We start from the raw sequence: 14,819 nt of genomic DNA, 5'->3' as shown, positions 1-14,819 counted from the left end.
TGTTGCTGATTATGATGTATTCTCTCAATAGAGACGTGAATTCCTAAGATAGATGGATGACCAAGAGGACATCCTCTGATCTCACCTGGCGGAGCTGGATCATCGCAATGGAGAAGAAAATGATATGATAAGGCAGTTCAATTAAAGAACCACTAGAAGAGACTAGAATCTCATCAAAGATCCACTCCAAGGAAGACTAGTTAACAGATCGGGGAGGGTTTATCAGCATGCTGACCTACAAGGTTCTTCAGGAACCAGGACACACCTTCCCCTACCCAAAGGAGAACAGGTCTTGCCACGAAGGTCTAATGGCAAGAATAGCCATATCTCAGCAACTAGCAATCTAGGGGGCCGACCAGGGATCTCAGGCTCAATAACAGCCCCATCGACCAACCTTTGGTTGGCCAGCCACCTATTGGTGCACCTCAGGCTAGCCAGGGGACTGCATTCCCTCCTTGAGGGGAGCGAGCCACCCAAAGGCCAATCTTCAACCAACTAGGACTGTGAATAGGTGGAAACACCCAAAACAACAATTTGAGAAGTGAGACTAATCACTTCAGGTATCTAGGTCCACCTAACTCCAACAACTGGTGTGATCTACCTCCTTTCAACACACTAGAAACATCAACCAACCAAGGAGTCATGGGCGACTAAGCCTTGCCTGGCACAGGGCAGACCGACATGGATAGCTACCCAGTATAGGCTTGGTCGACCAGATTCAACATCCCTACTTAGGAGTGGCTAGCCAAGGCCTACAACACAACACAAGTCTGGCTGACCTCCACCATACACTCTCTTAGAGTATGGCCAGCCAGACCCTGGTACATTCAAGCTTGCAGCCCCCTAAGGAGGGCCAGTCAATCAAGTCTCTTCAGCAACAGCAACGGCAACAGATCCTTCCATGCAAGCATAGTTGTACCAAATAAGTGACATAATCAAGGATCGTTTTCCTCTGAAAATACGTCTGACTTTTCTTTCTAATCAGGAGATGCTTTGCAGTTTTGTGGTTCAGACATGGAGTCTGAGTTTCATATTTTTTTTGTGGCCGTTCCTTTGTCTGTAGCTTATGGTTCCTCAACCTTTGGGGTTTAAAGACAAAAAAAATCTTTCTATTTCGACTTTTGAAGACTTTTTTGCTTGGCTTTACAGTGTGAAAGATAATAAGCTTATGGTGTTTGTAGCATGTTTATTCGAAACAATCTGGTTATGAAGGATTGACATTCTCTTTCGTGGCATAAGTCTGAGTGTGATGGGAACTCTCAACTGTATTTTGAAGAGGGTGAATGAATTTAGTGCTAGTTTGAATACTGAAGTCCCCTCAGTGATTCAAGGTGATGTTGCTCTTCATCAGCTTTCAGATACTGAAGTTTGGGATTTGTGGTTGAGAGTTGATGCCTCTATTTTGGATGAAGATGTTAGGATTGGTCTGGTTCAATATGGTTTTGTTGATGATGTCGCTGTTATGAACCAATCTCAGTATGTTGTGGGTAGTGTTTTGAAAGCAGAACTGGTGGCCATCCACAGGGCTTTGGCACTGGCTTTTGAGGAAAATTGCAGCTCTATTTTGATCAAGTCAGATTCTGCAGTTGCAGTCAAGGCTCTTCCTCAGGAGAGTTACCTTTTGCTTGGGGGTCTTATCCTATTTTTAAAGATTGCTTGTCTTTGTCAATTAATTTATAGTTGTGTTTCTTTCAAGTTTCTACCTCATGCAGAGAACTTAGTTGCTGATAAGCTAGCTTATCTTGCCAGAGTTTATCGTGTTTGCAGGCGGTCTGTTGTTAGGGAAGCAATCCCCTTTGTGATTGCTATTTGAACTCTGTTTCGGTTGTGTTTTCGTTTTGTTTAATATAAGTCTTACTTATAAAAAAACACTCTTACCTCACGCCTTCTCCCCAACAATGTAATTGTATTCGTAAAATAGTCAATCTAATTTAATTTGTAAAGTGCGGATATCTGCACGGATTGGATTGGTTTAAAAAATTCAAAATTCGCACTAGTGCGAATGGAATGTTATTTGATATGTAAAAGTAACTAATCTAATTCAATCTACACATATTTAAATATTTTTTTTAAAAAATTATATATAATTAAAAATAATAATTTTAAAATATAATACATATAATATAAATATATTTCAAAACATAAATGTATATTTTATTTTTATATAGTGATTTCAAAAGGGAAATTTGATTTTCTATACTTACATATACATAATATTTTATCCCTAAACTAATATATATCACCATTGAAAATATATGACCACTTTATCTAAAACCAGAAAATACCCCTCTCAAATTTCCCATAATTTTTTAGTGCAAAAAACATAAAAAAAAATAAAAAAAATTAGTAGTCCGATGTTAGTCTGATGGTCACCTGATGCTACTTTTGTATGTACGAAAACATAAAAAAAAAAAAAAATAGTAGCAGATGTGGTCTGATGGGGTCCGATGGTCACCTGATGCTATTTTTTTTATGTATAAAAACATAAAAAAAAAAAAATTGGTAGTAGATATGGTACGATGGGTCCGATAGTGGTCCGATGGGTCCGATTGTGTCCGATGTGGAATTCGATGGGGGTCCGATTGTGTAAATGATGGTGATGTAAATGAGGAGTATTTTAGGGATATCATAAAAGTTGTCATATCCTATAAATATTAGTTATTATTTGATTAGGAATTTTTTTTTAACCAAATGTAAGCATAAAAAATTAAATTTCCCTTTCAAAATATATATAATTTATTTTTTTATATATATAATTTAAAATAAAAATAAATATTATTCTATATATATATTTTTATCTTTTGAATTTATTATTTTTTATTTTATTTTTATTAATTTATTGTTGGAGATATAAAATAATAATATATTTTTTTTTATTAATTATGTTAAAAAATATTTTTTAATAAATATTAAATAATTTGATATTAAAAAGTGAAATATAAAATTAACTATTTAGTTCACACTTTTATATATTGAATTTAATATATTATGCGAATTAAGGTGGCGTTTGGTTGGAGAGAATGAAATGGAAAGGAAATAATTTTCATTCTATTCATTTGTTTGATTACATTTTAAAGTATTGGAATGACATTCCAATAAAATGCTCTTTCCACCATTTTGGTGGAATGACTATTCCATTTTAAAAAAAAAGGAATGACCATTCCAATGTAACAAGAAAAAAAATTTAATGATTTTTTTATCAATTTTTTTTATGCATTTTAAATTTTATTGCATTCCATTCCTATTCCTATAGTTTCAATCCAAAATATAAAATCTATATGATCAAATATACTATAGTAAAATAGTGAGACGCTTGCCGTTTTGAAAGTCTCGTTTTACTAAGATTGTCGTATTATATTTTCATTGAAATGTCGTTTGTTTAATCAATTTCTTTTCATGTCGTTTTCGTCGTTCCGTTACGAAGGCCCATGCCTATCAAATAAATTTACAATAGTTGACTTTGACGAACGGCATTACCAATAACTCTCAGAAAAAGGGTTTCCATTACGCCCAAATTACCATTCTGCCCTTGCTTCGCCCCAGAGATTCTCCAATGTCCGGCGAAACCACCGGACTCACGTCCCAATTGAGAGAAGCCGGCCAGTCAGCGATGGCCACGCGTCGACCATGGGGAGAGTTCTTTGACCCGACCGCACTGAGCTTCCCTTCCAGCGTCTCGGACGCCACCACCAGGCTCGCCCAGAACCTGACTCATTTCCGATTCAACTACGCCATGGCGGTCTTGGCCGTCCTCTTCCTCAGCCTAATCTTCCACCCGTTTTCTCTAGTCATCTTCTTGATCGTCTTCGTCGCCTGGATCTTCCTCTACTTTTCTCGCGACGTCCCTCTCACCGTTGCCGGTGTTACTGTGGATGATGGAATCGTCGTGGCGGTTCTTGGGGTGGTTAGTTTGGTGGCTCTGTTCATGACCCACGTGTGGCTCAACTTTTTTGTTTCGATTGCTATTGGAGCTGGTTTGGCGTCGTTGCACGCTTTGCTTAGGAGTACGGACGATCTAGTCATGGATGACCAACAATCCCCTTATGGACAGTTATCAGATGATTCTCCTGGTACCTATACAATTGTTTGACCTGTTTATTATATGAGGTGAGTCTTCTTCCTCTTCTTTTGTATAAATTTCTTTAACTTGTAATGCTAATTTTCCTAGTGAGCTTTCTTATTTATTTGTTTGTTTTTGGTGAAAATCCCAACTGAGCTTGGTTACTCTTTTCATGTTTCTGGTGGTTTGGATTAGTAAAATCAAGATGTTTCGGAATACGATTGCATGTTGTCTTTTTAGTCACTTTACCTTAAAAAGATTTGGCCTTTTTCTTGCCATTGTGACGAAGAACACAAAGATTGTGTCTTGCAATGATAATGAGGAAAAAAAAAATTCTGAAAAAACTCGTGTTTGGTCAGGTTTTTTTTTCTTCTGTTGGTTTGTATTAGTGAAACCAAGCTGTATGGGAATACAATTGCGTTTTGAGATCACAGGCAGTTTTATTTTCATCACAATTATCTAAAATAGGTTTGGCCTTCTCATGTATTTGTGTTCAAGAACTCAAGAATGTGTCTTGAAATGTTATTTGTTGAGTTAACGAGGATAAACATGTAGTCACTCTTTTGTGTTTCTCATGATTTGTATTAGAGAAACCAAGGTGTATGGGAATGAAAATTAGCATGTTGGGGTCACAGCATATTTTTTATCCCTTAGTTATCTGAAAATAGGCAATCCCTTTTCATGTTTTTGTGATCAAGAACACAAGATTGTGCCTCGAAATGTTATTAGTCATGTTAATGAGGAAACAAATTTAGTAACTCATTAAGGTTTTGTAGTGAAACCAAGTTGTGTGAGAATAAAATTGCATTTTTGGGTCATGGGCAGTTGTATTTTGTTAGATCAATTATCTGAAAAGGACTTGGCCTTTTCATGCATTTGTGATCAAGGAAACAGATTTGTAGTATCTATAATAGTTTGCTCCCACAAAGTTTGAAGTTCTAGTCTTTCCAGGGCGCCTTCATAACAATTGCTTTAGCTTTTTGGCCTCAGATAATGTAGGTTAGGCCGGAGCCTAGTTTCAGAAAAATAATAATAATAAAAAATATTAATGTAATTGCTTTGAAATGTAATTAGTGAAGAATTTTTTTGGTTATTAAACTGAAGCCAACCATTACATTACAGTAAAGCTTTTCACCATTTAAATGTTTGTTGAAGGCTTTGATCTCTGTGCTTCTACTCAACGTAATTTCACTGTCAACATTTTCTCTTCTTTGCAGTGATTGGGAACGATATCTGATAATGGGGTGTTCTCACTATAGTGGTGGAAGATTTTGACTCGATTAATTCATTGTCAATATCTGATACTATGAAGTTTCAACCGTCTAAGCTTGTTCAAACTGTATTCTTAATTCCTGGCAACCAAGTTATCGATGTCCAAAATTGCTCATTGTCTCTCCCAACATTGTATATTGAAGACATTTACCTTGTGACAAAACATTTGTTTTTCAATTTCTTTTGCTTACTAGTTTTTGGGCTTTGAAAATGTTCACTTGTAGTCATGATTTCCTTTTAGTTTTAAGCAAATTCATATTTGATACATTTTCATGGTGTATATAGATTAATTGATTTCTATGGTCCATTTGGTTTCTTTAATACAGCTACTTACAAGATTTCATAGTACTTTTTCGACCATTCTTTTATTCTACTTGTAGATGTGATAATAAAGCAAATTAAATTGAAAATTTTAATTGGTATTACCTTCATGAGTTCATATACATTACACTCTACTATTGGAACCAAATATAAATTTGTTTTGTCTATGTAGTTCAAAACGTAGATGAAGTTTTCTTCCACAAGATCATTGAGACTTGAGTCTCTTCAATTTGGTACCTAGTACCAACATAATAAACAGGAAACTTAGTTCTTGGAAACATTTATTTTGATTTGTAACATTGTTTGTCAATTTCTTTCACTTACTAGTTCTCTGTCTTTGAAAATGCCTACTTGGTAGTTATGATTTCCTATTAGTTTTAATGTACATAGAGAATAGAGTGATTGATTTCAGTTGTCCACTTTAGATGTGATAATATTACCTACTCTCTCTCTCTCTCTCTCTGGAGCAGAATATTATAACAACTAAATGTTTAGTATGACTCAAACCTCATATCATATCAGACCATTTGAGCTACTCTTATGGGATAATAATACTGCTAAAATTAAATTGACAAATTAGTTGAAAGAAATGCACTAAAAAAAGAAATTGTCATAATGCCAAATGAAATTACAGACCAAATTAAATTGGAAAAATGGGATTTGACTTTACAAGTTCAAATCTATCAGTTGGGAAAAGACCTACTTTTGAAACCAGATATGAAATTGTTGTAATGAGAAATCATTACTCTAGCTTCACTTATTCACTTTCAGCTCATTTACCTTGTTTTAAAAGGAAAACCAATTAGGAAACATTGGCAAGAGAGGATCACAAATAAATAACATGAAATTGTTTATGCTGACTGAAATCCTTGATGCTACTCCAAATTATAACTGTTGTTCATAGAAAAAGAGATATGACTATGATTTACTCAAGACTGAGCTTTTCGAGCATAGGTTAGATCCATCACCACATCTTCGCCTGAGCTGCCCGGTGACGTCTCTATATTCTCAGAAGACATTGATTGGCCATAGATGTCCAGCAAGCTGCGCAGTTGTAGTGTTGAACTCATTGGTTCACCTTTCAGTAAAATCTCTACCTGTAAGAGTTTTGACAATTAAGAGAATTAATTTAGTGTCCCACAAAAATAACAGTTTTAGTTTGAAATACTAAATAAGACTTGATTATGAAACTATATCAATTCATGTGGTTAAAACTTGTCAAAAATTTATAGCAAAATATGAAGTAATTACCTCTGACTCGCTAGAAACATTCAGTTTCTTCACTATGTACTTTTTGATCAAAGAGACAGTTACAGTATCATCTCTAGAGAAACACATAGAAAAAAATCTTATAAGAATCGCATAAAGTAATACTAAATATCAAACTTGAAACATAATGTAAGGAACGCTAAATTGATGAGTCTATTATGAATAGAGAATAGTATACACAGTCAATTCATTTCAAGACTATGTCTGCAAAAATTATGACAGAATATTAATGAGAGTGTTAGCATAGATTACAATGCCTAACATAAACATGTAATGAAATAGAAAAAGTGTAACAAAATAGTGAGGCAATGAAACATACTTAACCCTCAAAAAGCGTGAGGATAGCTGAGGCAAAGGTGGATATACTTTCCTGCATTTATATCAAAGAGAAATCAAATATTTGAGCAAAGATTCAAACTTTTCAACCATGACAAGTCCTATCTAGATATGTTACAAGCTAAACCCAACACTTACTGGTCATGGGAAGCAATTAAGGAGAACCAAATTGGACTAAAGAATCTGATCTCTGCAGGTTCGCTACCCTTACTTTCTACCCGAACACTATCTTGTCTTTCTGTGGCAGGTTCACTTTCCTTACTTTCAACTGGAACACTATGCTGCCCCTCGGTGGAAAAATCGCTACCCTTACTTTCAACCGGAGGAACACTATGTTGTCCCTCAGTGACAGTTGCGCTTGTTAGTTGAACTATTTCTTCTGTCTTTGAAAGTGTTGGAGCAGAATCTTTTCCACGACTACGGCTACCACCACGACCACGACCACGGCCTCTGAATCTTTTTCCTTGTACCTTAGAAACTGTGGCAGGAGGATCAGTTAAAACAGGGTTATTAGTAACAGTTGCTTCCTGTGTATTGGCCTGATCATCAGTCTTTATATCGCTTGCTGCAACTTTCTCTTTCAGTATCTTGGCATTGTTCTCTGTACTCATATTCTGAACTCCATTCTTAGATGACCCAGTAGCATTCTTCTGCAACATGATAATTTGAAACATGTCAAGCAATAAAAAGTCTACATAGAACGAGACACACTATTTGCTCAATTTTGACTATACTAATCAATGCTTTGTTATAGTATCTTGTTAGATTTGAAAAGACATAATAAGCATAGTCTAACAACCTGTCCATGCTTTCTATTCACATAAACTTTAGCTCTGAAATAGTCTTCTCTAATAGGAATAGCTGATTCTCTGAGGATGTAACTGTTTCTAGGAGGATTCCTTCTTAATCCAGAAAGGGGGGGCTTGAGTGCTGATACTTTACATTCAGTGTCTGCCAATGACGAAAGAGATCGCTCCTTCTTCTTAGCTGTCACTGGAACTGATGATGAGTACATACTATGGCTTTCATCATGTGCCTCTGCCTCTTTGTTGTTAGCCTTTTTGGTTTTGGTTTCGGGATTGGGTTTCGGTATAAGTTTGGGAGGGAAGAGTTTTTCTCTTAGTTGTTTCAAATTGTAATCTGACCTGTGTAAACAAAGAATGAAGTTTCGAATAACAGGATATACAACATTTCAACCAAATATACAATGCATGATAAAAATATATAACAGAAACTCTTAAACAAACCAAGATATCTTACTAGAACTGATCAAGCAGTTAAAATTCAATTCACAACAGCCAGAGCACTAGGAATCTTAAGTGTCAAAACCAAAACAAAAGACTTCCTTTTTTTTTTTCTTTTTCTAGTAAGTGAATCTTCTTAGCTTTTCCTTAAACTCTCTCTCTCTGTCTCTTTATTTTTTGTGATGTTTTTTTTTTAACATGGGACTAATGTGTGGGGGTTCTTCAGTGTTTTTGACATGTACAACAAAAGGTAATAGAGCTGGAACATTCATTGATTTGAGATTGCATATATAAATAATTAGTTACAATGTGAAAATCTCTGAATAGTATATAAGAGTGATATACCTGAGTTTGTCAAGTGGGACAGCACCCAATTCGACTTTGCATACTGGACAGGTATTGCACCCTTCCTCTGTTATCTTCTTAACAATGCACACCCGACAAACTATTTATATGATTCTCAAGAGTTTAGAATAAATCAAAAGCCATACAACCAATAGTTTTAGAAAAAGTAGAAAACCAATCGAGAACGGAAAAACCATAAATGGCCTCATTCTCACTTGGAAGAGATTAGAGAATATAAATATAGTAGAAGAATCCATTATTCATCAAGCTTCATAATTGCTAATATTAGAAACTCTAACTAAACAAGACTTAAATCAAGAACATGTTAACCAAGTCAGAAAATATGCCAAGAAAACCAAGATCATGGTCAGAATATAAGAAAGGCTGCCTATTGTATTTGTTGTATACTATCTATATACATGATATAAACAGACACTAGGAAAATGATGAGATGTATATCTATATATATACAAATATTTAAATATATATATATATTTATATAACTCACAGGAATGGAGGCATTCAACTATAGTAGTGGCGTCATCAAGGAAGTTTTGACAAAGATTGCATTTTAAGCGTTGGGCAACCATGTCCGCTCGAACTTTCACTACTTCACGTTCCATCATCTTCTAATCCAGAAAACTGTACTCGTACACAGAATTTATATATATATAAACAATACAAGTATATAAGTATAAGCTAGATCTGCATATATATATATATGTATATATATATGTATATAAGTATAAACATTTATAAAAATGTATCTCACTTCACCTCATCTTGTTCTATTTCACGTACACATGGTGCATGAAGCAAGTATCATATCACTACGTATTAGAAATAGTTAGAGCATCTCCAAAATTCTCTACATTATTAAAAAAAAAAAATATATTTTATTTCTCTTCTACATCATTTTTGACATTCTTACTTCTAAAATCATTCCATTAATAGGATATCACTCTTCAAAAATACTATAATTATAATCTCACACATTATTATTTAATTTTTTAGTAACAATAATTTTTTAGTTTCAATTTTTTATTAAAAAAATAATGATAAAATTAATGCTACTGTATAACATTCACACATATTCCTAGAATAACATTCTTTTCCCTCCAATGGTGTAGCATCTCAAAATTTTGCCACTTCATCTATCCACCTAAGCAAGCATCCCTTTATTTATTACCATTGGAGATGCTCTTAGTTATAAGCTTTAGTTCAATTTATAGTTTATGTTCGAGGTTGTTATTTTCGGTTATGGAGCTAACTCAAGTTCGTTAAACTCCAACTAACTTTGTTCTCATTCGCTGCCTATGTATAGGCATATGCTCTGTACAAACTATTTAATTCAATTGAGATAATAAAATATTGTCTTTATCTCTCTCGAATTCTCTCATGGTATCAGAGCACACATCTCACACTTCTTCCATGGCCAAATCTTCAACAAGATCCCAAGATGGTTTTCCTCCATCTAATTCTAAGCCTCCTCAGTCCGAGACACTTCCCAACGACGCCTCTGCTCCGATTCCTCCATCTTCAACTGCTCCTCGCCGATCTTCAAGACCTCGATCTTAGATTGGCCTAGATTCCTTTGTTCATTCCCCTATTGTTGTTGATACTCATTCCCACCAGCTCAAGATCGTGGAACTCTTGACGATGTTTCCAACCCCTTCTTCCTCAGCTCCGACGATCACCCTGGCCTCGTCTTGGTTTCCTCGATCCTAAATGGTGCAAATTATCAGTCATGGAAGAGAGACATCACCATGGCACTTGCTGCTAAAAACAAGATAGGGCCTTCATCGATGGATCTTTGCCTCGACCAACTACTAGTAACCTCCTATATAAACTCTTGGATTCATTGCAATAATATGGTAATGTCTTGGCTCGTTCATTCAGTCTCCCTTGAAATTGCTCAAAGTATAATGTACTTTGATCTTGCTACTGATATGTGGCATGATCTTACTGAAAGATTCAATGAGGCAAATGGTCCTCGCATCTTTCAATTACAAACACAATTAACTTGTTTGCAACAAGGTGATCAATCCGTCACCTCATATTTTACCAAACTAAAATCCTTTTGGAATGAATTAAAAGAATTTCAACCCAATACGACATGCACTTGTGGTGCCATGAAGGTCTTTCTTGACTACTACAACCAAAACTAGGTACTGCAATTTTTGACTGGTTTAAACGAATCATATGCCTCTATTCGTGCTCAAATCTTACTCAAGGAGCCGATTCCTAACCTCTCCAGAGTTTGCTCCATGATTGTTCAAGAGAACGCCAAAGAACGCTTGGCAATTCTGATATTCCACCACTTGCACATTGATTAGGCCATCTTCTTCCACCAATCCTCGACGAACAAAGAAACCCAGACCTTCGTGTTCCACCTGTGGAAAACTAGGCCATCTGGTTGAAAGATGCTACTTCATTCATGGATTTCATCCTGATATGGGAACAAAAAGAAGCAAGAAAAAGGAAATGCCATTGCTCATCAAGCCTCGGCCAGTTTCAATGCAGATGATGCATCTTGCACACTGATTTCAGTTGATTTGTTCACTCAATGTCAGCAACTAATTTCTCTACTCAGTCAACAACTCAGCTAAATCGCTCCTCGTCCAGAACGTGCTGTTCCTGCGACTGCTTCCAACATGGCTAGTAACAATTCATTTATTTTTTTTTTTCTGAATCTTGGATGGTTGATAGTGGTGCCACACACCACATGTGTTGTAACATAAGTTTCTTTCAATCTTTTTCTCATAATCCTTTTTCTAAACATGTTACCTGTTGGAAATTATTTTACCAGGATCTTAGATCTACTCACAAGTATGTTTATTAACATCCTAAATATGAACTTTCTAAAACGATGAAATAAACACATATAAAGTTAAAGAAACCTTACATTGGGTGCAGCGGAATATAATGACTCCTTCCGTTCAGATATCTAGCCCTTGATTCATTTCTGTAGCAGAGCATTATCAATATCTGAACCTGGATCTCTTTCTTTGAATCCTTGATGCTGAATCTCCTTTGCTGATGATCTTTCTTCACGATCTTCCTCACTATGATTGAGGTATTGCTGCTTGATGTGTGTGGGCACTAATCTCATCACTAAGGATTTCAAAATTATCAAAGGAAGAAGAAAGAAGAAGTGGTAGCTAAAGATAGGGAGAGAGAAAGCTCAGTTTTCTGAAATCAGAAGAAGTGTTTTTCCTGAAGCCTTCACTATCTATTTATAGCATTCCACTAGGGTTAGATTTGAATTATATGGCATTAAAATAATGAAAAAATCAATTTAAAATAGCTACATAGGTGGCCGGCCATACACTTAGTGGATTGGGCCTTGGGCTTTGCAATTTTGCAATTTTAACACCTTTTGTATCTGATTTTCTCAAAAATGCCAATTTCCTAATTCAATCATTTAAATGCCAATTCTAACTATTTAATAACTATAAATAATTATTAAATAATATTGTCATTTATCATATTTATTAATTGAACCATACAAAGTATCATAATTAATAAATATGCCCCTATAAACTCTTTCTTTACAATTTCGCCCTTACTTAGTGAAAATTTCACAAATAGACATAGTCTAATTCGTGAATTATAATTGATTAATCAAAACCAATTACATGAGTCTTACAAGCAATATTATCTCAACTAGTGGGGGGACCATGGGTCTATATAACCGAGCTTCCAATAAGTAGATCAAGGATTTAGCACTAAAATTCACTAACTTATTAATTCTTCGTTGAATCCACGCATAGAACTTAGAATTGCACTCTCAGTTATATAGAATGCTCTATATGTTCCACCATATAGACACATCATTAGTTATCCATTGTTATAATCCTAATGTGATCAATGATCCTCTATATGAATGATCTACACTGTAAAGGGATTAAATTACCGTTACACCCTACAATGTATTTATTCCTTAAAACACTTGACCCCGTATAAATGATATTTCAGCTTATGTGAAATGTGTACTCCATCATTTATGTTCGTTTGGTCAAGCTCAAAGGAGATCATCCTTTGCTTACTATTCGCCAGATAGAAGCTATAGATTCCATGTTTATGATAGCGCTCCCACTCAATTGCACTACCGTGTTCCCAAAAAGTACGTATCACCCTGACCAAAAGGTAGGCTTAACTAACAATTCAAGAAACACGAATAGCCTTTCAAGATTGAGCCTAATCATAACAGGATTAAGAACATTCGATCTAGGATCAACTAGGCGATATTGACTTGAATAGATATTACGGTAAGTTTAATAAATCTAAGTCAAAGTTCAATATCGGTCCCTTCCGATGCATACTCCATGCATCCAACCTGAGCTTTACTTTAACCAATGTTCTGGAAAGAACATAGTATTTCTCCAAATACAAGTAAACTCTTGTTGTAGATTATCATATCAGTAAAACCCTATGTCTGATAAATCTAGGAAACTTTATTCACATAGTCATGTTTACTTTCCAATGTGTTGACGGCACAATAAACAGGATCAAGTATGTGAAAAGGGTTTCAGATGAATCTATACATTATGTACATATAATCATGAAATAAATCATGTGAACCATGCAACATTAAATGTTATTTCTGATCTATATTAATAAGTAAATCTGATTATATTGAAATGAGTTTTATTTAGGGCATAAAACCCAACAAACTCCCACTTGCACTAATATAAAACAAAAAGTGCGTTTCAAATAATCTCAACACCTTGATATACAAATCAAGTGTAGTAGTAGTAAACTCCTCGTAATAGGATCTGAAAGGTTGAATTAACCACAATCTTTTCTCCACTATTACTCTTCCTTAATCACAAAATCATTGATAATGTGAAATTCCTCTCTATATGTCTACTCTCTTGGGATACTGGATTCTATATCTTTGGCAACTACATTTGGTTAATCAGGAAATTAACACTAGTAGTTTAAGGCAATTTGGATTGATGCCAAAAATGTATAGAAATTTCCTTAGACTGAATAAGTACCTTTCCTGCAGCTTTAACATTCAGTCCCTCTCTGGTAGACCTAGAGACTTCAGATAGGTTTTTACACTTATCCAAAATCACTATTCCACCCCCAGAGTAACCACCATCTTATCAGAAATATTTACTAGCACAAAGGCAAATTTCGAAATCTGATATGGTGGAGTCTAAGAGTTTTAAACACACCCTTATAGACTAACATATAGTTCCTCTTCTTAATCTTAGGATTTACTTGATTGTCTTCCAATGTTCTTCTCCTGGATTAATCTGATACCTACTCATTACTCCCACTCAACAGCAGGTGTCTGGTCTAAGGCATACATAAGCATATCTAAGACCTCTCACTGTTGATATAAGAAATTCTTTCATGGCTTTATCTTTTCTGGAATAGTTAAGACTTTTCCTTAGATAAATAAAATCTATACCTAAGAAGTTGTGAAGCTTCTATAGATTGCCATTAGAAAGAAAATGCTTCAGCATCTTACTAAAGTAAGTTGCTTGCATTAGAGTAAGTAATTACTGTGTATACCACAAGCCATAGGTTTAGATAAACTCAAACCTATAATACTAGGAACAGGAAGTTTGTTAAGTCCATAGAATAGACTTATTAACTAAAATTTCCTTTTATGTCCTTGTAATAGAAAACTTTAGGTTATCCCATGTGAATGGATTAAACCATAGTTCTATTGGCTTTCTTCTTAGTTTCTTATCTTGACAATCCATTACTTGTTTAAACTCACAATGGATTTTAATCACTAGTGTCTCCCAAGTCATAAGAAGGTGAGTTCCTAGAAACTCTCCCACTACGACAAGGCACCGTGAATTATGTCTAAGAAAACTAAATGGTATTGATCTCTTCTACCGTGACAAGACAACAGAGGGCGGTGGGATCATCATATGTTATATAAGATGATAGAACACTTTTGGAATCAAGAATTAAATATCTCCTTTATTTGCTACTTGTTTTTCAGA

The 14,819-nt window shown here is 34.9% G+C and overlaps 2 protein-coding genes across 2 annotated transcripts; one reads left to right on the top strand and one right to left on the bottom strand.

The window, feature by feature from the left end:
* The first annotated feature begins 3,386 nt into the window (after positions 1–3,386).
* On the top strand, positions 3,387–5,680 carry LOC115721695 (PRA1 family protein D). The gene is made up of 2 exons (XM_030650760.2): positions 3,387–4,107; positions 5,278–5,680. Exon 1 carries the CDS (start codon positions 3,554–3,556, stop codon positions 4,088–4,090), a length of 537 nt encoding a protein of 178 aa, XP_030506620.2. The 5' UTR covers positions 3,387–3,553; the 3' UTR covers positions 4,091–4,107; positions 5,278–5,680.
* A 564-nt stretch (positions 5,681–6,244) lies between these two features.
* On the bottom strand, positions 6,245–9,613 carry LOC115723765 (E3 ubiquitin protein ligase DRIP2-like). The gene is made up of 7 exons (XM_061104031.1): positions 9,356–9,613; positions 8,848–8,947; positions 8,058–8,403; positions 7,397–7,908; positions 7,242–7,292; positions 6,905–6,977; positions 6,245–6,750 (listed from the first exon to the last, which is right to left on the bottom strand). The coding sequence occupies exons 1-7, from the start codon at positions 9,471–9,473 to the stop codon at positions 6,583–6,585; spliced, it is 1,368 nt and encodes a 455-aa protein (XP_060960014.1). The 5' UTR covers positions 9,474–9,613; the 3' UTR covers positions 6,245–6,582.
* Between the last annotated feature and the right edge of the window lie 5,206 nt (positions 9,614–14,819).

This window comes from Cannabis sativa, chromosome 9, assembly GCF_029168945.1.
Source record: "Cannabis sativa cultivar Pink pepper isolate KNU-18-1 chromosome 9, ASM2916894v1, whole genome shotgun sequence".
Lineage (NCBI taxonomy): Eukaryota > Viridiplantae > Streptophyta > Magnoliopsida > Rosales > Cannabaceae > Cannabis > Cannabis sativa.
The sequence above is the reverse complement of the archived record's forward strand: the minus strand, read 5'-3'. Positions and strand labels throughout refer to the sequence as shown.